The sequence below is a fragment of the Colletes gigas genome, unplaced genomic scaffold (genome assembly GCF_013123115.1).
Source record: "Colletes gigas isolate AHSC1104 unplaced genomic scaffold, ASM1312311v1 Colletes_gigas_Sc00005, whole genome shotgun sequence".
In the NCBI taxonomy this organism is placed as follows: domain Eukaryota; kingdom Metazoa; phylum Arthropoda; class Insecta; order Hymenoptera; family Colletidae; genus Colletes; species Colletes gigas.
Genome location: NW_025106634.1, coordinates 102,609 through 128,394, shown reverse-complemented (window position 1 = coordinate 128,394; position 25,786 = coordinate 102,609). Strand labels below are relative to the sequence as shown.

At 40.6% G+C, this 25,786-nt stretch overlaps 1 protein-coding gene across 1 annotated transcript in view; it reads right to left on the bottom strand.

Moving 5' to 3' along the window:
• The window catches only part of LOC122395095 (Krueppel-like factor 6), a 450,056-nt gene extending 425,358 nt beyond the window's left edge, over window positions 1–24,698 (bottom strand). Inside the window, exon 1 of the mRNA XM_043392424.1 lies at window positions 23,414–24,698. Coding sequence (XP_043248359.1) covers window positions 23,414–23,515 — 102 coding nt within the window. The 5' untranslated portion in view covers window positions 23,516–24,698. The remainder of the gene's footprint in view (window positions 1–23,413) is intronic.
• Window positions 24,699–25,786: the final 1,088 nt, after the last annotated feature.

Here is a 25,786-nt window from a genome sequence, read left to right as displayed (position 1 = left end):
ATAGTTCCACATTGTGCAGAACGAATCAGACTCGTCATTGTACGAAATAGGGTTAACTACCGTAAGTCGAGGACTTGTACTACCGCGAAAAGTTCGTTGAACCGAACTAATCGTATGCAAATCGAAAAATATAAAATATCTATCCCTTTAAGTAAGCTAGAGTTTGTCATTTCATTCGATCTATGATTTGGATTTGTTTTGTCCAATCAATTATTGCCCAATCTTGCCACACGTGACGCGAGTTTCTTTCGAAGACACACAAAAAACTGATGTAACTGTTCAAACATCGGATTACTCGAGCCCTCTGACTCAGATGTCAATAGATTTTTCGATTCGTTTCCCGAAAGTATTTGAACAGCCACAAGCAATCCCGAGTCAACACTTCGAAATGCATACCCAGTTCTCGTTTTCACGTTCTCGGGTGTTATTGGCCGACGAGCAGAAGAAGCTTTTTCTTTTAACCTCCATGAGTTTGTTACACATTGTAACGTACATATTTTTCAATAGAAAATAATTCATTTCTCAAACCAAACGAGACAAGGAAGAAGAAGAAAATGTTTCCTTCTCTCTTGTACGCTTACTTTTTACGTATTTCACAAGTTCTAGAAATATTTCTTTTTGCACGATTGCTCTTAATGGCTGCGCAAGTAATTGGTCGTCGATGAGTCTCTTAAACTTTAAAGCCTCCAGCGCGGTAATCCAAAGATTAGAGCACGTTTAGAAAACGAAGAACGGGCGTATCGTGGCAATATTTTAAACGACCCGTCGCGTCAACTGCGCAGCTGTTACGATAAATATTGTGCACCGCTTCAAAACGAAACCGGTAAAAATAATTCGAAGCTCGTGCGTCTGGTCTCCATCTGGATCGGAGTTTTTCGGTCTCAGGTGATCGGTCGATCCATCCGCGTGGACGGTGTTACACGAGCAGCAAATTCACGTGGAATGCGTGCACGGCGTTGTAACGACGATTCACGGCGCGACGAGCAACCTTAATGTATTTACAGAGCTGAAACCCATTAACGCGTATCTGCCAGTTGTTAACGGCGCGGCTGCCTGGCTGGCTGAACGAGGAGCCGACTTATCGTTTCGCTTCCGGCCGTGAGAACGCCGTTACGTTCCCTGTACAGCTTAAGATGCCTAACGATCGAACCATCCACCTATATCTCGTGTTTGTCGTACCGCGACGCGGGATTTCCACGTCCATCCGCTCACCGACCGATCGACGACCGAATTTCCCGATTAAGATCGATGCAAATGTTCCACAGGACCCATCAACGAACGTACGACCGTGGTGGATACTGGAGAGCATCTGAGAGAACTCTACGCAAAGTAGAAGATGCAGAAAAGAGGGGTATTTTAACCCTAAATAGGGTGCATCGTTGGCAATCAACTCTACGAAGTTTTCTTGGTCTACTGAAAATCTTAGAAATTTTAATTAACGTGATAAATATTCATCTAAAACCTTATTGATAATGTACTGCAGTGGTCCAATTCCTACAAAACATATTTACTCGCACATATAAGAGTTAGAAAAGGAATGCAAAATAAATTATATACTTAATAAATAAAAAACAGAAAGAAAAACTACATACTTTGATTTTCGAACCTGTAGTATAAACAAACATTTTTCTCCATTCCAGTACCTCCCCCGATAACAGCGAGCATTAGTGAGGAATTGCTGTGTTTGGGTTGAGAAACACTGATTTTATGATATCTGTTAAATATCGTAACGGAACCCGTACTGGAATCCGATCCAATTCGCGAAGATGGTACAACTCATGTAAGAGCAACATTTGCGAATAATGAAGCCTAACGAAACGAGTTGGTAATTTGCCGAGTACGTAGATTACATTCGAAAACGTTTTTTATCTGTGGATCATTATCTCCGGCATACGAGTTGCAATTGATATCTAACTGCGTGGAATGGAGTTAGGGGATTACGCAAAAAACCTAAAATAGCATCCGCGGAAACAAGACTCTGATATCGCGGCGTACGTGTAAACACTGTCGAATTACCGAAGAGCGTGTTTTAAGAGTTACGACGCCGGAGCATGCAAGATGTTATTTTTACGCGATACCGGGAGGCAACGTTCCCTGGTCGCATTAAGAAAATATTTCTGACCGATTTAAATGGTCTACGGGCGGTAGATGATTATCCAACGTCTGAATCATCCGGTGGAAATTAAACGGCCGCGGATCGATCGAACACGAAATACCGGAATGCTTATCGAGGAATCGTAAAAATTCGAGGTAAACGTACTAGTTGCGTAGACGAGTCTATCAATCATACCGGTTACACGTACCATTGGCCATCAATCATATCGTACAGTATCGCGTGTGTTCCGTACCGGCGGTCGTCTTCTATTTATACATTTTCGCTCGATTCTGTGCGCGTCGAAGTCACCGGCGTAACCGACGGAATCCATTCACGACGGTAAATTTATCGTGAAATCGTGTCGTCGCGAATTACAAGCGCGAGTATCCGGTCGAGCCGACACCGAGGGTATGAGAGTCTCAAATTATAGAATGAGCCGCCTTTCGAGCTTATTAAGAGGATCCATTTATTCCGGTCGAATCGACGTTCCGGGGGGCTAAAATTAGCGTCGAAGCGCGCCAGAGCCGCGGCGAAGTTTCGTTTCCAATCGGTAAAAAGGTCTGTCGAAATGCAGGTGTTTCAATCCCGTGGCAGGGGAGTTCGTCTTTCATTTGTCGCGTGGACCAGATATCCAATTAGCGATCGGCCACGTTTCGGTCGTTAATGCTCCGAAAAATTACGATCCTCGAATTGAAACTCGTCCTTGAATCGAAAAGAACCCTAACTAATCATCGAGCGGACTACGAGGCCTCTGTATTTTTCCTCTCGCGAGGACGAAATTACTCTTTCGGGGAGACTTCCTGTTATCACGAGGGTGCAGGAGGGGGCTGTAGCTAACAGAGATAGACGAAATTCTTATCTAAATATTGAGATTCAAGATAGACGTTATTTATTCCTTATTCGTTACGTAAAATTAAAAATAAATATGTAACAATTTTTATTAATTATATCTTGCTCTATTACGTAAGTAGGAGTACTATGTTCTGATAAAAATCTGGCAAATGTAAATATGTATTATGTATATAATCCTCTAATCACAATTTCTAGTCCTGAAATGTTCTATTTAACGAACATTTTGAGGAACAAAATTCTACACGTGTAAATAAGATAACACTTAATTACAGCAAATATTACACGATACAAAATTTTCTTCGTCGATTAATAAAAGTAAAAATATCCCAAGTAAAGCATTTCGTAAATACTGTAATTCTGTAATAGGAGAAAATTTACAAAACATAAATTTAAATAAGCAGTCTAAAAGTGTACCAATTTCATTCAATCAGATTCTTTTTCTGCTCGTTTGTATGGTTGCAGCAGAGTCGGAACTTTGCGTTTTCATCGCAGAGCATAACTTGTCCATGCTTCTTTCAGATTATTTGCCTGATCTTATTTCAAATACTTGCCTGGACTCGAAAACCACTAAAGAGATAAAGCGTTCGAAGATCAAAGAAACTTTCACGTTTCAGAATCGCCTCGATCCCTTTTACTTCGACGAATTTATTTTCGAATCAAAAATAATCTACATCTAAGCAACTTGCCTACTTAGCTAAATATTACATAAATTTTTATTAAAATTCACCTTTTAATTCATACTCAATATTATACAATTTTCTTTAGAAGACAACAAAAAAGGATTAAGACACGATAGAAACAATATCACCACTTGCACGCTTTCCAAACATAACTCGAGGAGAAAAGCCTGAGCAAATAAAGAATGGAAAAAATTAATATGTACTACGAAACAGTCCTCCTTCCATTAGAGAAATTGGACCAGAAAAATTTTGGTTCAGAACCTTTCAAGGAAGACATTGCACTCCAAAAGTTTTCCGTTTTAAATAAAAACAGACTAAACGTGCTTCATCGTGAGTTCTCTGCAATAAAATAAATGAAAAAGAAGCAAGTTTTTAATTAACGGAATAGCAATATATAATTGTCTTGCTTTCCATTAAAATTTTGCCCCCGTTATGCCTATTTGGGAAATTGCGTGCATTTTTGCGGTCTTTGATGCTTCTAGAGTTTATTTTGGTGCATTTGTGGAAGTTGCTTTGGCAGCGTTGCGCAGGTTACGAGCGTGCGCGGCCATTTTCAATTTTTGCGCGCGGTATTGCAAACGACGTGTTTAGAAACGCGGCCTAAAGGCGCCACGCTAAAGTTAGACGAGTCGCTGTTCTCCTGAGCGCTAAGAATAACTTCCACCGTGTCGTGCTGTAAACAAACAAAGACCATCTGACATATTCCGAGGTTGAACATTGCCACGGCGCGATCGCGAGCGCAACGGTTTTGGGCGATTACGTTAAAGCCGTAACAATTGTACGTTTTCGCTCGACGAACGTTGCTCTTTTTCTCGGAAAAGTTTTCCCGCAATGCGCACAACAGATTGCACGGGAACGAGAGTGCAATTTCGAGTCACGTTATGGTTCGCGAAATTTCCTATCCCGTAATCTACCGGCTGCATTTAAATGGTAAATATTGAATTTGTAACGTTTCCTTTCCCATGGGAAGGAGAAGTCGACCTTTGTCCGTGACTCCGACAAAGTGCCCCTTAGAAAACACCATCTGTTACATTCCCCGAGACCAAGAATTAACGTGGGGGTAACTCGGTAAACAAGAAATTGTACACCATCCCCGAAATTAAACGACTCTTTATGTTTCTGCCTTTCGACCATCGGCCACGACCATTGCAAGTGTTAAATATAGGCAATAGAAGCTTCTTGGTGTACACTTTTTTCGAGCTGAAGCGTCGAACGGACGCCAAGATCGCTAAATTCTTTTCAACCAGTAATTGGCACACCTGGGTTCCGAGGTCCCAGGAGAAATTATTTTTCTCTACGAAGAAGTGGGTTATTGTACTGAGCTGGCCTATTTGGTACTCTTCTACCTTTTAGTTGGCTGCGAGCCTGTGATGTTGTTTGCATAGTTCATTTAGCTTTCGTGTGACAAGTGTTTCGAGTCTCATTGACCCAGGTGTATCGTTCGAGTAACCTTTTAAATATTGTTACTTCTGTCCTTCTTTCGTTGTCGCTAAGTCCTCGCTATTTATGTAATCATTTGTTCTCTTTCTCAGAGTACGCTAGTTACGAGTTAAATGAGTTCAATAAATGTACGCTCAAAACTAAATCGAAAACGTCCATCACAATTTTTTCGTTCAAGGCTTTCATTATCGTGGAAATTAAGTTTCGAAACTACTTTGTTAAAACCAAGTTTAATGAATCTCGCTATACGAGAGCCATTTCTAAAAATAAAACTTTCTAGGTGACCGTTATTTCCATTGTGTTATAAATGTACACATGCACGAACGTGAAACTTATCGAAAATCGAATTTCTCGAACAGGAATCTCTGCAGGAAAATATTTTATTCTACATTTCCGAATATTGAATTCCAATTGCAAATATTCGACCTACATTTCAATAATAATAATGTACTCTCGATTCGACTAATCTGCAACATCAGTGTGCAACATAATGCAGCCTTGTGCTATATAAACTAACCAAAGGCGAGATAATGAGAAACTCCGAATCGCATTAATCGGGACCGAGAAACTAAGTCATAGAAACGATGTCATCTTAAAATATCAGCGCCGTGCGAACGCGAACGTTCGTCAGAAAAATAATTATAAAGAATCGTGTCAACGCGATGCCGGTTTACGTGCCTAAGCACGGCGTTAAAATTCGTCGTATTTCCACGCATAATTCGCGACGAGCAGCTAACCAAGTAACAGCGTCATTCTAATAACGTTTACTTACAACACAAAACACGATTCTTCCTATTTAGGACGCGTGTCATAATCCTTTCCACTGTGGAATCACAGCATTTGCACGTTGCAGAGATCGAATAAGGGAAACCTTCGAAAATGGTAACGGGAGAGACCAACGTTTTCAAAATCAATTACACCAACCTCGATTCGTTTTACGAGCCGCCGGGGCGGTAATTGCTCGACCGAGTCTAGGAATTTTATCGCGTCGTGCAAGTTGACGCGTAACTTTCCTGAAATTCCCGCGCATCGATTACGAATCATTTTTATCGGGACCGTTCCCGTGTCTGCGTTTCTATTTCAAGCTTTTATAACGTCCAGCCGTTTTCACGGACTCAACGGCGAAAAAAAAAACGCTCGAAAAATAGCTGGAAAACGATGAAAGTCGTGGACACAGCTTGTCACGCACTATTGTTGTCTACCGTTCGACGCGTAAGTGGACAGTGAAACGGGAACAATGTAACATTAGAATGCTCAGTGGTGATTGTTATCGTGCACAGTGTGGCTTTCGTACCGGAAGGGAACTTTTCGAGGAAGCTTTTTGTGGAAACTACCGAATCATTTTGAACCCGTTAATAATGATACTCTGCACGAACGTCGACCAGTGAGATACGACGGAAATACAGCCTCGATTATTGCACGAAAATGAGACTCGCCAGTTGGAAATCGTCGTTCAAGCTTGATGTGAGAAAGGTCCATAGTTCGTACTTCATTTATTTATACGATTATGAAATAGCGAACTATTGTTATCGCATATAAGTGACGCCAGTCTCTCACGAGAATTGGCACGTCAGAATATATGACGTACATATGTCAGCAAACGCGTTAGTTTGTGCGCGAATTTTACGACGCAGTCGGTATTTTGCAATTTTCTTTTTCCAGGAAGAGCCAATTATATTTTACTTCTATTCTCGGAACAAGCCTTTGGTTTCGAGTATTCGGAAGCTCGAGCTCTAGAAATTATGAATAGAAATAGAAACAACGTTTGTCAACGAATAAAGAAATTGCTTCCAGCTATTAAAATCCCCACTATCGGTTATTAACAATCAGTGATCATTCGTTTGTAAATGCAACGCAAGGAACGAGGTTTTCGTGCAATAAACGAAGTTGAACCGTAGCAACGTTTCGACGAAAGAACGTACAGAAATTAATCGAAATCGCTTTAATTGCCTTGCTATCTTATCTAATCAAAGTCAGTTCCTGAGTTTAATTCTTGAAAACGGTAACTCACGCTGCGTCAACGATCACGTTACGTGGGAATCGCGAGTCAAGCTATCGAATAATATGAGAAAAATTACATGGAATCGCGGTGACAGACACGATTCGTTATCGGTGATTTTTTATCCCGTACCACCTCGCGTGATCGACGTAATTTACATTCGATAATACGTCGTCGTTTCGGTAAAGGTTACACGCCGTCCCAAGCAAACCGTAATCAGTTCGAAAGAACGAATTTTTTTCGTTTTTGTCCGAACGTACCGCTGATATTGCACGTTCGAGCGCGAGAGCTTTGATAAATTTTAATAGGATTATATATTTCTTTTCGGCCGCAAAAATACGTGCGTGCACGTCGGGGACGGGAAAACGACCACAAAATTTGTCTGACCGATCAAACCGTCGGACCGAATGACGGATAAAGGGGCGAGGAGAGGAAGACCAATTTGTTTTTATCGGTCCTTTGTTTCTCTCTTCGGTTTGGCGCCACAGTCCTCTCTGCAGCCTGTGTCGTTTTGCACCCAGGCAGTTCGATACAAGCGACGATTCACGCAAAGCGCGTTAATTCGAGCGTGACTATCTACGCAAATTTCCCTCTGCCGATTCTGCCTTCGACAAAATGGTCAACTGTTAACGCGAAACGGACTCCCGTTTCCCTCCTGCTCGTCTGCCTCGCATCACCGCTATGAACATAATGCAGAGCGAAAGAGGCGACCGGAACTTTAACGCTTTGCTGCATAATTTTCTTCGGGGAGTACGCGAAAAGCTAACGATGTTATCGAACAACTTTCCCGGGTATTATTTAGATAGTATTTTCTCGATTTTAATAGACAAATTTCTTGTGAAAAAAATCGTTTCAATCACAGGAAGAAAATAAGGGATGTGAAGCTTTTCCAGTATTATTTACTAAGTATCAAATTGTTTTGATTTTAACAGACAAATTTCTTGTAAAAAATTGTTTAAATTACAGAAAGAAAACAAGAGATAAATCCATTAAAAGACATATTCGATTGCACGAATAAAAATTTAAGATCGAAAAAATCATATCACGAATCGAGTATCTGGTCCCGAATAAGTTTCGGACCGCAAATAGAGTTTCGTGTCCCGAATCGAAAAATGTACTGAACTTTCAAGAATCGCACGACTCGACCCGTATTTTTTGCTACCCGCACACTCCTAGTTAATGTGTACCAAGTTCCATTCGATTCGAAGTGCACTTTTGTCATGCATATTCGGCTATACCCCTTTTGCGAATCATCGCGTCTTTTAAATCTCTGGATACTGGCCTACAAACCAGGGCTTGATTAATCTTATGATTTTGTCAGTTTTTAATATTTTTTAACATCCTCCATTCGGTTCTTTATAACCAGACTGCCGATATTTGTGCATTTATGGGGAATTTTAATTCTCAAAAAACTACAGAATGCACTTACTATATTCAGGGGTTGAGACAACCCTCTATAAAGCTCCCATTTCATTAATTCTATCAATAAGAACATGAATTTTGAACTTCAACACTCACACGGCGGATGGTGGGTCTTTTTGGACCCAGGTAACACTTACTTTTCATTAATTCTTTCCCCCTACTCTCTAAAACGTTAATGCTTGTGATTGTGTACTCTAAAACTGTTTATGTTTCATTGGTATTTCAAGAGTTCTAATAAAATATGAATTCAAATGTTTTACAATATTATAGAGTAAAAGTCTAAATATGTATCTATTATAAAGTGTGAGATGTGGGTTTAACCCAGCGATGGTCGTTTGAAACAGTTATCCCCGGAACGGTTTCACGAGCCCTGGCCAAGTAAGGGTCACGAGTTCGAAGCGTGCGCCTACCCCAACGCCAAGGACATCGAGAGTTACGCAAAGACACGCGTCCCGATCAGAAACACGAGGCGTAGGTTTCCGAGGCGCGGCCAACGTCCTTCCACCCGGTCTGGCCTACCACACGCACCGTCTACCGACCGGTTTCATCGCTCGTGTCGCCTTTTTCTGTCGGCTTTCCCAAGCGTTTCTCTCGTCTCTTTCTCCGCGCGATGTGTCTGCTCTCTGCAAACGAACGCGTATGTACTTGTCCCGTATACGGCGCGCGGCGGTTCCCTTCCCGCATTTCCGGTTTCCAAGCGCTTTAACTGCCGACCTCCGCGACCCGGATCGCGAGATTAAACGCGAACAAATCTCTCCAGTTCCTCCTCGTTCCGCCCCTCGGTTGGTCCGGATATCGTGCAACGCATCTACTTCGTTGCACGAGCTGTAATAAGTTGTACGGATAGAGTTCGATTAACCTCCCCGGTGACCCACGATAAAATTCACCCGTACAACCTGGCCGAATTGATAAATGCTCCGCGTAAGGTCAACTGCTCCTCGCAAGCGATTCGACCTGCAGGGGCTCTTTCCGTTACGTACCGTCAACCCTTACCCAACTCTGGGTCCATTTTGACCCGTGGAAAATGCTTATTTTGAAACTATCAATCCTTGATATTTTCCACGTAACAATAGTAATATGAACTTATGAAAATAAACTATAACAATAAATGTCTTGTGTCGAGAAATTTCTACCGGAAGTGGTACCAAGTGTAGGTGAAGCTATCAAGATATAGCTGATAACTTTGTTTTTTTTTTTTGTGCAATCTTAATATTTTAAAACGCCATTTTGAGAAAGCGGTTTATGAACTACGTCTACAGAAAAAGAAGGTTAACCACTGTGATGTAGACTAATCTAAAATCTAATAACAGTGTTTCGATAAACTCGCGTTTAGTATCTAACAAGATATAGCGCTTAACGATGCAAATTTCTAAATAGGACCATTTGCATAGGAGCTTCTGGACGAACGGACGGGCCCAGTCTGTGTACAAAATGTGTTCAACTTTGTTCGTTTCGAACACGGTGGGCCGACAAGAGACACGCGAGTGCGTCGACTGGGAGCGACAGGATTCATTCTGGCACGCGCGAGAAACATAAAATGCGACATGCCATCGTAGTGAGCGCACCGACGAAACTCAGAAATAAACCGCGTTCCCGGTCGTGTCTACGTTCGAAACGAAACCGCCACGGTTCCCCTGAAACAGAACGGGAACCAGGGATAAACGCGATTGTACGGTAACAACCGCGAGAACATCCTGCGTTCGAGGTTTTCACGAGACGCATCGATATTTCCCATGCGTGGCAGCCAAGGTCAAAAAGATTTTACGCGACCCTATGGGAAAGTTCGTCTATGACGAAACCCGGAAAACGTCGAATAGTCATCGAGCAAACTGTGCACACGTCATATTATTTTAACGCTGGATCCACGAAAAGGATCAAAATCACGTGCTTTGTCGTTTATTCTGACCATTTTTCAAAATATATGAGCGATTACTTGTGTAAAATAAAATTGTCTGATACAATTATCTTTGTTTTCGAGATAATGATATTTGAAAATTTCTCGTACACGCGTACGATTGAGTACGATTTGGCTGGCGCGTCCGTTCATTACTCACTGTTTCTACTTATACTGATGTCTGACTAGAACTCTGTTGCACGCGATCCCATATATTCTCCTACTCGATTTTCTTGGAAACTGATGAAACGTATTTGACAGTAGGAGAGATCTCAGAATAATACATTAATAGATACTTTGTCGGTCACGATCGATACACAGCAAGTGTTGTCAGTTTGACTATCGAAACAGGAAGAAGTATGATAACAATTTGGAACACAGACAAAACGCAGATGAGGATCCTTACAATTTTCTTAAGTTAGTGTCCTTATGTGCTTATTAATGTGGGGTGAGTGCGTGTGCGTGTACGTGTGCGTGTGTGCGTGCGGGCGACCAGGTCATGCTGCGACAGACCGGCGCCGATATGTTTGGGAATCCGTCAACGGTTCAGCGTTGCACACGTCGTGGTTTGCACACGGCGTGGTTTGCACACGGCGTGCAATCGCCCTTTTCGGTTAGGGCGATCGTCGATTGTTAAATCAAACCGCTCTTAAGACGAGCACCGTGCCGTGCGTAGATCAGATCGTCGCGAGTTCACGTCTGAGAGTCTTGGCGAGTTGCGTGCGAGAAGTCGCGTTGTTAATAGATACACATATATATATGTATATATATATACCAGCGTGCACATTTTATTTAACCTCCCCGTTTCCGAGAATCCTACATTAATGGGCACCTGGGGAAAAAAATATCCGCTATTTTTACAAGTCGAAAAGAAATTTTCAACGAACATCCAAATGTAAAAATATGGACACTTACAAAACATGTAACTACCACAACCAGCATCCATTGCACGTATCAAATTGTAAAAATGAAACCGTCGAGCAGAGTTCGGTAAAATATTATTTCAATAATAAATAACTAATAAACCCAACATGTAGCAATGTATCCCATCGAACGGTTAAATTTTTATCCGTTCGTTTGGAAATGTTTCGTTTTTACGATTGAAACTTTGATTTAACGGATAACAGGGGAACGCTAGTACATCCTTTATACGTTGTTCAAAATTTGCGATCTAGATAAGAATTTTTTGCCCCGGTATCGAGCTGCATCTATCGAAACAGCAACAAAAATATTACATCTGCCGTGAAATGCGAGCAACGCTACCTATTATTTAAAACCGTGAAGATATTACGGTGTGAGCTTGTTTACAGTAAAACACCCCCTATATCACCGGTTACGTTTCCATACAATAAGCAATGTATCTTCGGTGATAAGACTGGTAAGCCGGGAAACTTCGAAAAGCAATTCGATAGACGAGTGTTCGCGTAAGTTGGAGGGGGGTGGCAGGGAGGCAGAAATTACGACAGTTTGGCAAGCGACACACGACGTCGAAGAAAACGCAGCAGATCGCTAAGCTAGAAAAGGAGGTTGTGCCATCGAAGGTTAACAATGCCACGTTCCGTAGCCACGGCTACAATGGCATCTTTCGCATCACTCACATTGCGAGCCATTGTACCGGGAGACCATTGTTTCTCGTCCCATTGCGCGCATCGGTGGCCCAGAGGCGGCAAGCGAGGGAGGGACGGAGCCGTGGAGGTGGAAATTGCGGGGGTGGGGTTCGGAATACGAACGGGACAGAGTCGCGTACCGGCGGCCCGTGTTCGAGACAAAAGAGTTACGACAGGCCCATTCACCCAAAACGCCTTTGTGCGTCCGGATATTCTTATTCCAATGCCAACAAGAGAAACGGAACAGAGGAGACATCAGCAGAGGAGGATCGATATAGACCGGCACTCGGTCAAGTCACCGAGTCGTGTGCCGTTTAAACCTCTTTTCCCCGACAGTCTTGGAACATACAAGGTGAGATCCTGACACTCCGGGACCCCCTTCGATAGTAGATTAGGGACACAAACGATGAAAATAGTTTCTATACACGTATACTCCAAGTTGACCTTCTTCACGAGTTCCACTCACTTTCGTACCCCAAAAATGTTCAACGCTCCATTTTCTAGGCTTTACAACCCTCCATCCCTTGGCAATTTTTTTGATTGGCTAATTGTATTCGCTGCTTTAATTTGTTATGAGTATTATATTTTCGAAAAAGAGGAAGACTCCGATACAACGTAAATGTAAATTTTAACTGTTTAATTAATTATTTAGGTGCGCTGAAGAGGGCTAACATTCTTCTGTTTGTTATAACGTATATTTTAATTACTATCTAAAATGAAATTGATATATCGAATAAGGTAATTAGATATACTTTTTTTAACTGCGTAACTCTAACTTATAATACTCAATTAGAAGGAAATAAAGTTTGTCACGCCTATAAGCTGATTAACGTAGAATAATATTGAAAATAACTTCTCCAATTTCAAATTTAATAATATCAATTTCTTAAGCAACCAATTGTATAAATTATTGAAAATTCCATCGGATTAATAAGTAAACGAGACATTCCGTTAGATCTTAATTCCTGGAGCCGTTTAAAAGCATTTATTTATTCAACAGTAAATTGGACGAAGTGTCTGGAATATTTGAAAGATTAAGGCAAGATCTATTAAAGGGTGACTTATATTTAGATCACTGTCTACGAAGACGAGCAACATTACTGAAATATAAAAATGACTATGACTCGAACAGATCAAATGGAGCCCACATTTATGTGAACTTTCTTCATTATTTTTTTACTTCGAATGAATAACTGAAGTAGGTTCCATATGTTAGGATACACGCAGTATATCGCTCGACTGCGCACGACGATTCGCAAATCCCGGTACAACCGGAAAATATATTCGAAAAACTCTACTGTTTACCGAACGAAACCGCCTCCGCGTATCGTTTCACTCTGCCCGGGGATTTCACACGTTTTGAACGGTAGAAAAAAGCGTTCAGGGGTTTTTGAATTTTGTTTTTCAACGATAACCGCAAAATAAATACAAACGACCGTTTCCCCATTGCAGTGATTCGGTGACATCGGCAGATCCGATTGTTCGTCTCTTTCATGGGAACGTGAATTATTATTATCATTATTATGAACGGGGGCTGTTTCAATACACAAAAAATACAAGTACAGCATGCAGATGAACAATACGAAAAGAATTAATTTTAGAAACGTAGAAAAATAAAGTGTGACCGGTATGTAAATGTTTATTTAATTTAATGAATTGTTATTTCGAGTTGAAATGCAATCGTCAATGAAATATAGCGATGAATCAATCGAGATACCGCGGTACAAGTTTCATTTTAGATTGTGAAAACAGCGTTATTTACTTCATATGGAAAAATTTAAGGTGACTTAACGCATGAATATCACGTGGCATAACATTTATCTATGTTTAAGGATTTTAAATTATCGTTACACGGAACGTTGAAACCTGATAAGATCTGATAATAAACCTAGTGAGTTAGATTCCACTGTTATTCTATTAAATATTATTAAATCGTTAGCAAATAATACTTGCGTCTGGTGAACGTCTTAAAAATATCGTTACTAAATATTATTCGCGATAAGGGGTCCAAATAAAAATTTGGTTATGAAGAGTTTTTACTAAGGAATTAAAAAAATTAATTATTAGTACGAGATGCTGAACAAAATATCAATATAAAAATTGTATGATCGACTTTGTCAAATGCCTTCCAAAATTCAGTATCAATAATATTGACATAATATTCTTGATCGATAGGGTCAGATAAATACGAAGTAAGATTTGGAGCTACCGTTTACCCGTAACAAAGGCGTGATGTTTATCGAATATCACATTCCATAGAGAACAAAACAATTTGTAAATACTCGTACTTACAAATTCCTTACACGTAACATTTGAAACGGAAACTGGTCGTAAAAAGGCTTCGTCTTATGATTTTGTAATACTCTTAAAAAAATCCCAGAAGTCCTCTTTCAGGTTAGTTCAAAATATCGTTTACAATGTTCTTCAAATAACTGTTTACATCATAAATCATAAATCGCTAAATGGAAAGTAAATAACTTGGAATATGCTGGATATTTTATCTGCTACTGTTGAATAATGGATGCTGGTAGGAATTACATGAGATGATTCACCGATACTCGATGATCGACAGCTCATCGGAAACTATTCGTCGTACGAGGAAACTTTTCTAATAATCGTTACGAGTTTCGATCGTAGCTTTTTTTAGCAGGATAGGGAAGGTAACAATTAGTCACTTCATTGGAATGTCCTGTGATTCACTTAAATGTTCGAAAAAACGTCGAAGTAAAACTAGTAGATGAATGCAACTGATCGATGATGATTTATTTACGAATATCTAACTAAAAATTTATTCTATATTCCACATAAAAATACTTGATACAATCTTTTACAGAATGTTCAAGACACTCAAACTTTCACACGAATTGTATTTCAACTAAACATAATCTCCACGTTTTAAAAAATTCATCGATCGTCGTATCACACATCTCCCTTTACAAATAACGGATGTTACGAATTCTGCTTGTGCAATTTTGTACAAACGATTTACGATTAATTAAAACTTATATAAAGTCGAGAAAGCACACGTAGATACGAGCACGAAAATAGCTACCATAATTCAATTGTTCGTTTAAATGCTGAATTTGAGGACACCTCTAACCATGCTTAAACTGCTCTACAATACTTGCCTTAAACCTGTTACTATTTTATTACCTATTGTATGGCTAGCATTATTACTGATCGTAAATTTTATTTAACCGTAGACCAATAACGCTGGATAATCTATTCTACGACATGCTGGAATATCAAAAGTAAAAACACCAGTTTATTGCGCTTCGAAGTCTATTAAAAGTGCTTGATAAAATACGCAGCTATCATTACTGTTTACAATACTGGCTACTCGGTCGTATCCAGTATTACAATACTCACGATTATTATAGATTTATTACACGTTTGTATATTGCGAACTTCGTGTAAAAAATCGTAATGCAGGTTCGTTTTACACTGACTATCTATTAGATTGTCCAATAAACTCGTTATTTTTTTATTTCAACATTTTGGTCTATTAACTGCGGCCATTTTCAAATTGATATCATCATCTTAACGCAATGTTAGTCAAGACCCAAGTACATTCATGCTATTCGAGTACAGTAAAATATTTTGTACAGGCGTTAGTGAACAGAATGAAAAGTGGACTGGATGCTATTATTGAATAAAGTCGTTGAACAATTCTACGATTTTTTGGATATGCTCGACATCAACTACCGAAACATTTACCAGCTGATTTGTTTGAAGATTATTTTGCTGACGAATTACCATGTGGCGTCGCCTCCCATGCTCGCCACCAGAGGGGTCGCGCTCTCACAAGCGCTCGACCGACCCCCCAGCGACGCAGCGCCACAACCATTTAAAAAAGACAATGATAAATAATTCCTCAAAGACCGTAGAAACATATCAAAGAAATTTCTACTATTGTCCCTTGCGTACAATGTAGAGTAAAATGATCTGGACAAAGCTAAAAATTGTTTAAACGAAAAACAAAGACTCGAGCACCGTCTAAGGCACGAACGATGATGTTTGCATCGGATCCCCGAAGAAACGGAGAAAACGGGCGTCGCGGTTGCAGCGAATTTTCAATCTTGATCGGGTACCCGGGCTTGTTCAGGTGGTCGATTATTTATGTGCTCGTCTATAAAATTCGAAGCTCGCGACGGGGGAAGAAATACACGTCCGGGTGAAAGTCGTGCAAAAGAAACTCTCACGAAATTCTTGATAGATAAGCGGAGCGCGGACCCGCCGACGAGAAACGGAAAAGGAGAGCGTGATTGTCGGGCGAATACACGCGACAACCGCGGGGATTGTGAAACGTCCGTGTGCCGATACACACACGCCATAAAATATCGCGGCGGGCCGAGTGTGTCGTAATACGCGACGTGAAGTGGAAGCGCCAACTCGTGTATAAGGAGAAAACAAAAATATTCACCGATGCTGCTGCGACTGTCACGAGCGGTATAATTCATGCGCGCGAAGTTTCGCATCGCGGTGTCGCGCGTCGCGGTGTTCTTGCCGTCGGGGATCATCGAAGCTTTTACGCGAGTTTTGCTCGCGGTCGTAAAACGCGGAGAGCCGGAGCACAACATCGTTATAAGGGCGGTGATTTTGCGTACAAATCGGTAAACAAGCCCCCCTCCCCCCGGAACACGTGCGAAAATTTCAAGCTCCGCAGCGATAGCAAATCCAAAGCTATTAGGATTATGGATATAAACAACTTCGATAGAGCTCACACTGTTCGATCATTTTTATTTCAAAAGGAAGTATATTCTTTTTCTGAAGTGACTGACTGGATATGTAAATTCGTCTGAACCCCCAACTATCGTTTTCCTATATCTTCAGTTCTTATGCAAACATTCAATCTTGCTCTGAACCATGGTAAACTATTCAATATATTATAATATAGAGGGACAAATTTTAATGGGAGATTGTAGGGGTCAAAATGAGACGAAAATCAAGAATACTAATTTGTTGATGGAAGCTTCATTAAAAAGTTATTAATGTTTAAAGTTCCACCCCTACTGAATTTTTTTCTCGAAAGTGGGTAGAATTTCGAGGGTGTGTTTAATGACCAAAACTGATTGTAATTGATCCCCGCAACCGAAAATAATTTTTCCAGAACGATTTGAAATTTTTTAATTTTGTCGACTTTGTCCACCTACTCGAATTTTTTTCTCGAAAGTGGGTAGGAATTCAGGGGTATGTGTATTCACCAAAAATGATTGTAATTGAGCCTCGTAACCAAAAATAATTTTTCCAGAATGATTTGAAATCTTTTAATAATTTTTTAACAAAGCCTCAATCAACAAATTGATATTCTTGATTTTCGTCTTATTTTGGCCTCTAGAATCTCCCATTAAAAATTTCCCCAGGGGTAGCCGAACACCCTGTATACACATTACATTATACAGTATCTATTGTATACATTAACGTAATATAAAGAGAAAACTGAAAGTTTCTGAGACCGTCAATAATCTAATTACACAATTGTTACCGGAGTAACAGATAAATACTTATTTATCAATCGTTCGTTACTTAAATTTGGCCCAGTTCCGGCTCTTAGGCGCCAGATAAATCGACAGAAATCGCAAAGACGATTTATTTCAACGCCGCAGAGACGCGCGACCGAAAGTATTCACTTTGAAAACGGTAAAAAATTCAATCGAGAATACCGACGAACAAAACCACTCCGGTCTCCGGGCAAGAATGAAATTTTCGTTCGAAACGATATCGTATCGTGCGGTAATCGAGCGAGCGAAAACACAGCCGCAAAAATATTTATACGCGCGATGGACACGAGCCGCGAGCCATTCAATTATTTCGTCGCGTTCAATTATTTGCAAAAAAAAAAACGTTATTTTCGCGTTCGATGACTGGCAAGAAACGGAGTAGGGGGCAGCGGGAGTCGATACAACGCGCGGGAAAACTGTACATTACGTGTCCCTGGATCCGCTTAGCGTATCAAGAATGCATAATTAATCGCGTCTCGATACGTGGGGCGTATTTCAGTAATTGCATCAGGCGTTGGATGAAAGGAAACTTCAGCAAGGTCGCCCGGCGTCTTACACTCGTTATTTTCATCGTCGGCTCTTTTCCCGACTCGTTACCGCGCCGTCGCAATAATTATTGTAATTATCCACATTAATGGACTGTCTTCTAAGAATCGCTGTGTTTGTACGACTCGAACATCGCAAACAGATCGACGTCGTGTCCTAATTTGCGCGTCGTTTTTTTACTGAAATAACACCATCCATCGTCTCGATGTAACGCATATATGCCAGGGAATAAATCGCAATTAACGCACTAACTGTACGCTCAAATGCAAGCACACATTTTGATCGTACAACGAAACAAAGCAGAATGTAATGAATGAAAAAATAAAAAACGTAAATGAGCATGCCTGGGGAGTGCAAATATTGCATTTTACGTTCAAAGAATTATTAATATTTTATCGATGCGAGTCGTTGCCACAGGTGTATGTGCTCGTAACGATCGTAAACTTTTGTACACGTAATTAACTTTTATTTTAATTTCTCTTTAGATATATACGTAATACTCTATATCAAAGAAGACATAAACGTGGTTCGTGGTTAATTTATTATAAATTTTATTATTAAAAAAAGAACGCATTTTTATATTCATACAAGAGTAAACTTTTTTTACTAATGCGACACATTTAAATACTCGCGAGCCCGATCAATTCGTCACGAAGTTCCGATTGGTTTTGTATGCAAAACGTAGACGTGCGCCCCGAAACGCTGTGAATACGAATTTTTACGCACGCGCGTCGCGTGCATAATCGGAGGAAATTCCTCGTCCGCTGTTCGCGCCGAAAATCGACCGAGTTACATCGGTTTTGATGGCACGGCGCATCAAACGCTCGTTTCCTCGCCAATGACGATAATTGCTGGCGAAACGGGATCGTGTAAAGTTCAGAATACAAGAATATACAACAGAGCACCTGTCGAATCGCATTATCGGTCACGCGACCAACGCTGTCGCGTTGCGATGTGACCCGACCATCTGTTCGCCTATCGAATGACGCTGTCGATGTACATCATCGTGTAACTTACGAAATGGTAACCAGACTGTTCGCGAAAATAGTACTTTTTATCTGCTACCATCTTTGCTTGCACAAAACGAGAATAAACCACTTACGTACAAAATATATTAGCGTTTTGTTTTATATTATGGTATTCCAAAAAATATAGCGTTTCAGACACTCGACATATTATTTTTAACCCTAGAACAATGGTTTGGTTTTTCGTGCCATTTTTCTGTACAAAATGTTAAATCTTGCCTTTAGTATAAATAATTATTCTCAAACCTACCTTGCGAGTATCATTAATAATGCCCATAAATATACTGTCCCCAGTCGTGACTCATTTGTTGGAATATTTAAAGAATTTCACGCATTTGTCAATAGTTAACGATGCAGAGCTATTCAAGATAAGATATTTCTATAACCTCTATTACTTTCGAGTTGACTTTCACTTATACTTGAACATAAAATACTGACAAACACGTTTGGTTAAATCAAAATGATTCTAAATGTACTGTACGAGGATTAAACAGAAATAAAACGGAGATCGACAAAATTTTAATTGAGAAATTAGATGAACTTGTTTTAGAATAACAGATTAGACTAATGAAAATACTGTGTAGCAGCGTTTACGAGGATTTAACAATTCACAGTTTTTATTCGTTCAACGCGAAACACGATTTGAATGTATAATTCAAATTGTAATTTTTATCGAGCAAACAACAGATCAGAATTTATTTCTTTTTTCCATTGTCTGTTTCGTTTATTTTTAAATCGCAACAATTGGAAACTAAAGTATGTAATTAAGACTATAATTCAACCAGTCCATAGTCCCTACTTTGGATCACCTGTTCCGAGAAATGATGCACTTTTCGAGCAAGAGGTGATTCAACGGTGATGACGACATTAAACGCGAATGCATGGAATTTTTCGCATCCAAACAACCAGTATGGTATTGCGGAGGAATGCAGATAGTTTCAGAATAATGATCACGTATCATCATGCTCGAAGTTATCACTTTTCATGTAGTTATCGCTCGGTAAATTAAAGTTATGAAATAATAATATGATGGTCTCATCTTTGTTATTTAAAAATATTTTGCCTCTTTATTAGCCTTTACAAAAACCCAAATACGAACGTTTGGAATATCGAGATATCGAACTGGGTCAAAAGCATTATAAGATTCGGTTCCTTATTTACCAATAAAACTGACAAAATAGCCATACGTTACTTCTTTCATTTCTGATACTTGGTTCATTTCCATAATTTTGCTACGTCGATCAATCAATCTCTAAACGCGAAATCATTCGACGTTGGACATCGGAGAACTTTCGTTCGAAATGCACGCCGCTTCCGTGAATTTTATAGGGACATAAATCACGGTTAGAGTATCGACGGTGCAAATTAATGCAATTAGAAAGATCGTAATTGACAACAAGCGCGGATTCGAGCGATCTTGAAACAAGACTACGTAGCCCGGCCAGGCTCTAACGCGATGTATTTCTTGACCGATAATAAAAACAGTCGATCGTGCGGGTAATTAACGCGAAAGAGGAGAAAGCGAGCAAAGTGCCAGGCGGTTTTCCACTGTAAACCCTTCGAGACGTTCAATTAGGCACAGCGCCAAACTAAACCCGACCCAACAATGTTGCGCAGGTCAAATGTCGAGTGCCAAACGACAAACCGAGATTTCTTCGCCGTAAATTCCGCTCGCAGGCTGACGATCAGATACACCGTCGGTAATTAAACGAACGATAATTGAAACGCATTACGTAAACGCTCGATAAAATCTGACGATACGGAGGACACGATCGAAAGAAACTATCGCGGCACTTTCTCGACGTTCTTAAGTACCTTTGTAATTAGCTTTCCGGCCTCAATGTTCCAATACATCGATTTCCATGAAAATCTCAATATTTCCATGGCCTGATTAACTTATGAATATTTATTGATAGACTGATGCTGCCAACGACAACGTAAAATGAACAAAAAAAACAAGTGTTACAATGATAAAGAAAAGATCTTGAACGCATCGGGAGAACAGTTTCACCAAAGAGTATTTGAAAAACATTCCTACAACGACCAGATGAAAGCCACTTGTAAGTGCTGTTAATAGAAACACAAACTATTAAATTTTGCTAAGAAATACATATCGAAACCTGTCGACTTTTAGCAGATAGGTATTTCGAATTCTCAATTGTGTACATCAGCGATTCCTGTTGTCAGTGAATGTTTGTTTTTGAAAGCGAAGCGAATTCTTTGCCACTGAGGAATCAGAATATGTTGATACTGTATCAAACTCGAACGAAAAGAAATAGTCGCGGTTCAGTTTATTGTACAATGTACTTTAAATATACTTTTTGGAAACAAGAGTATTTTTTATTAGCCCTGTTATATAGCGAACGATAGTGTGTTGATTATTTATTCTGTTTTATTTATCTGACATTATACGATAATTTTAATATTTCTGCTCGTATTCGTGTGATCAAATATTATATACATGTGAAGTAAATTAAAACTAATAAAATAGTTTCTGGAGATCTCTTACCATTAACTTTAAGTCATATAATATCGGATGAATAAAACAGCTCTGAATGGCCGAGTTGAGGAACATTTAAGCAACAAACTGTACGTTAATTCAGTTTCTGTGTACTGCATTATCGATATCTAAACGATGTTAACGATAAGTCGAAACTTATCGACGAGGTATCAATATTTTATCAGGAATTATTAGTAACATTTTTACCGATAAATTGCCATTAAGACGAAGCCACTTTTTGAGAGCTTCGTAAGAAATTACGAAGTTTCCTGTTAATTCGAAAAAGGAACGTAATATTAAAGAATACTTTGAAATAAGTGCTTTTGGAGTAAATGCAATTTTGTTGGGTCTTGGCCAAGAGGAAACTATTTCTAACGAAGTAGTTCGAAAAATACTAGGAAATATACTTGTGTAATAGTTACGTTAACGGAAGAAAATCTAACTGTAGAATAGGAGGAAGGAAATAGGTCAATATTCGCTGAAGAAGTTATTCCTGAGTTTTCAGAATTATGGTATACTATTATATTTTGGGCTGAAAGCAAATTTAACATGTGCAAATTCCATGACTATTTATAAGATTGGAGGAAATTATAGGACGAATCGAACTCTAAAAATAATACACATATACTAGCGTCAAAATGTAACTACAACATACATTAACTAATGTGATATTTGCATTATTACATTTTCTTATCGTTCCAATGCTATAATAATATATTTCTTAAGCGTTTTTAGAGTGTTTTAAAAATGGAGTACAAAAATAGCTATCTAAAGTGACATTTACACATAATAGGAAAAATCAAAATATCTATTTCTACATTTTCCAATTACTTTTTCTAGTGGAATCGAGTATTTTAGGCTACTCAGTATATTTTTATTGTCTTCACTGCTCCAAGATTACTTACACGAAGCGCTCCGAAATAATGAAACTGCTTATAAAAATATCAGCAAAATATAGCAAAATATCTATTCTACATTTTCCAATTACCTTTTCTAGTGGAATCGAGTATTGTAGGCTATTCAGTATATTCTTATTGTTTTCACTGCTCCAAGATTACTTTCACGAAGCGTTCCGAAATAATGAAACTGCTTATGTTCGTAAGGTATACGTTCCGTGCGTGAAGGTTTAATTAAAGAGAAGACAAACTGCTAATTTCACGGAGACCTCGCGATCGCGATAATAAACCGTTAGCCTGACGCTACGCGGGCGCACGGTGCAACCTGTGACGTCACTCGTGCCATTTTAACGAAGCGTGGAAACTGTTGTACTCCGGCTGAGATATTGAATGGGGAACAAGTACGTCCCTCCTGCCTTCCCCGGCCACTGGAAGGTCATTGCACACTCGTAAACAAACAGGACGCGCCGTCTACAGTACGCTCGGCCGCGTCACTGAACGTACACACCGATCTAATACCTTGGCTCAAGGTCGTCCCGTCGCAATAGTTCGTTGAACGTCGATAATCGATTCGAACGGAGCACGAAAAATCCGAACAAACATCGCGATCCATAATAAGAAACAACATTCTTCGAATATCTAGAGACAAAGCTATACTCCAAACGTGTTCGACGTAATTCACGCGATAATTTACTGCCTCTTTGGCAGAGACCAGGCACGAATACTTTCGTTTGTACGCGCCAGTGAACTCGACGGTGTACCCGACACGGATTACTACGTTGACCGTTAGAGATTCAAATATGGCGGTCGAGGTTACGGAGTAGCGCCTATCCGCGTTCGAAATTCACGGTCGCCGTTCGAACTTCTCCGGGTAAGCAAAGAGGTGAAAACCGCGTCTGCCCGGTACGCGGCACGGAACACACCACGATAGAAAGTAAATGCATCGTGTTCTTTACCTGTTGCCAATGATCCTCGAGCGACGGCTGGGCCGAAAAGTATCCGGTGTCGTGTATGTCTTGCAACTCCCTAAATATGTTCCCACTCGGCAGGATATCCATGTTTACGGCGGTGATCCGTTCGTAACTGATCGATCTCGACACAAAATAAGGGAACGACGTCGAACCAAATAAACCAACCAGAACGAGGAACAAACCAAAATAAAAACTGTACCGGCGATGGTACTTTCGTATACGTAGATTTAAATGGTAACGCAGCGCCGGTCACTAACTGCACGCCGATACGCGGCTCGCGACTCTAACGCACGCACGTACACGCAGCAGGTAGTGGCACGCACACGTGCTTATCATCGAAGAAGCACCGACGGCCACGACGTCACCGTGGCAGGATGACCGAGAGGAGACCGGTAGCGGAGCGAGAAGGGAACGACTCACGGGTAACTCTGTACGCGTAGGAACAAGAGAGGGACCCGGTTAACTGCTTCCTTTTTCCGCGCGCGCACAAACACCACTCAACCGTTGGTTCGAACCGTGAGAGTAATCTCTCTTTCTCGCTCGTAGCAGCGCTACCGGCGTTTTATTGTTGCCTATCGCCCCGGCGCTAGTACAATCGTTGAAAAAGCACGCGGGCACTGCACCGACGACACGGCACGGCACGGTATACGGAAAAACTCACTGGAACGCCGTTGCCTGTGCGACTCGACGCTCTGTCTGTTCTTGATAGCGTCGCGTACACGAGACACGCGCGACAGCATCCATCATACGTGGTACGGTGACGATCGAGAAAACCCTTCGTAACCACGAATACGAAACGTCAAAACGCCGGCACGAGTCGGGAACCGTTATCTGTTCGATTCATTCGGCTATGCGCATTCCACCCTTTTACTCTTCCTCGCCGCTTCGCTCGCTCCGTTTTCTTCGATCACTCCCGTACCTCTTTGCTCCGTTTGGTTCTTCGAGCCGAAACTTGCGGCCTGACGCGTATCACTGTAGCGATCTGCCCGAATGCCTCCACTAACCCCCTCGCGACAACCGTTCGCTCACGACGATAACTCGTGTATGTACATTCACTTGATTAGGACACACGCGGCTCGGCAGTCACCCACCGGCTTTTTTCCCGCGACACTTCCATACACGGTGTCGCGTCACCGTTTAAATCGCGCAGGTCACCACGATCGGGTTAGATACACGTCGCAGACGACGAACGGCGAAGGAACACCGACGAGATACTTAACACTCCGCAGGGAGCGACGATACCCCTAACCGTTAATGCGTACAAACTCTTCCGCGCGAGCGCCGAAGAGTGACTGACGTTCCCTTGCCATAACTGTACGCGAGAGGGCCCGAACGCGGCCGACGAGTACCGAGCCCGCGTTCGCTGCCGGCGACGCGATATCGCGCCCGGCGGCCGCTTCGCGTCGTGGCAGCACCGCTCGGTGGCGTCGCGACGCCGTTTCCCCTACAATATTTTCCAAATCGTACGCCAACGATCCTACCCTCGCGCGGTTTTCGTTCCTTCAAATTCTTCCACGAAATACGAGCAACTTCGCGATCGGACATTTTACAAACCTGTAACTTAATAATTACAATTTCGGCGCCCTTGGACTATGATTAAATATATATATTTCATTAGCTAAATGAAGCTTGTGCTACAGTTACAGTTGCTCATATTGTTGAGGATAACAGAAAGATTCACTCTATATAAGTTTGCAATTAGCATTTGGACTTGAAATACTTAAATGATGTATGTTATGAGGATTTTGATTGTCCAATATTGGAATTATTTGGTGTTTATATGCCGACATGGAAAATAAATATCGAGCACATAAGTTATATCGTAGCAAATAACTGGTATAAACATGCAGCTACTAAATATAAAGTTCTAGTGGGACTGTGAATTGGTAAGTTATTGATATTTAAAATTTTTATCGGTGTAAGACACCCGTTCGTACTGGAGAGTTAATAAAGTTTACGTTATCGTGCTTCACAAGATCACTTCAGCATAGATGTACCTTGCACCGGTATTTATCTGCACATTTTAAAAATCTGTGAAACAGAATTTAGAGTACTGTTTAAGTTGCAATGCGTTTCTTCCTGTTTTTAAGAAATCCCTTGAAATAAAACTTTAATTAATCCCGGAGAGCGCTATCAGCGTGACCTACCAAAACTTCGAAATGGATAAACCGCTTGTGTTTTATGGTTTCGTTGCTAAGTTACCGTAAGTTTAAGAATCATCATTTACGACGTTCGTCCTGTATACAAATGCAAAGTAACCACTTTATAATCAAACTTAATAGCTTCGCTAAATATAGAGGTATGCTTCGTAAAAACAGGGTCAAGAACCACATTAATATACACGAACAATTCTTATTA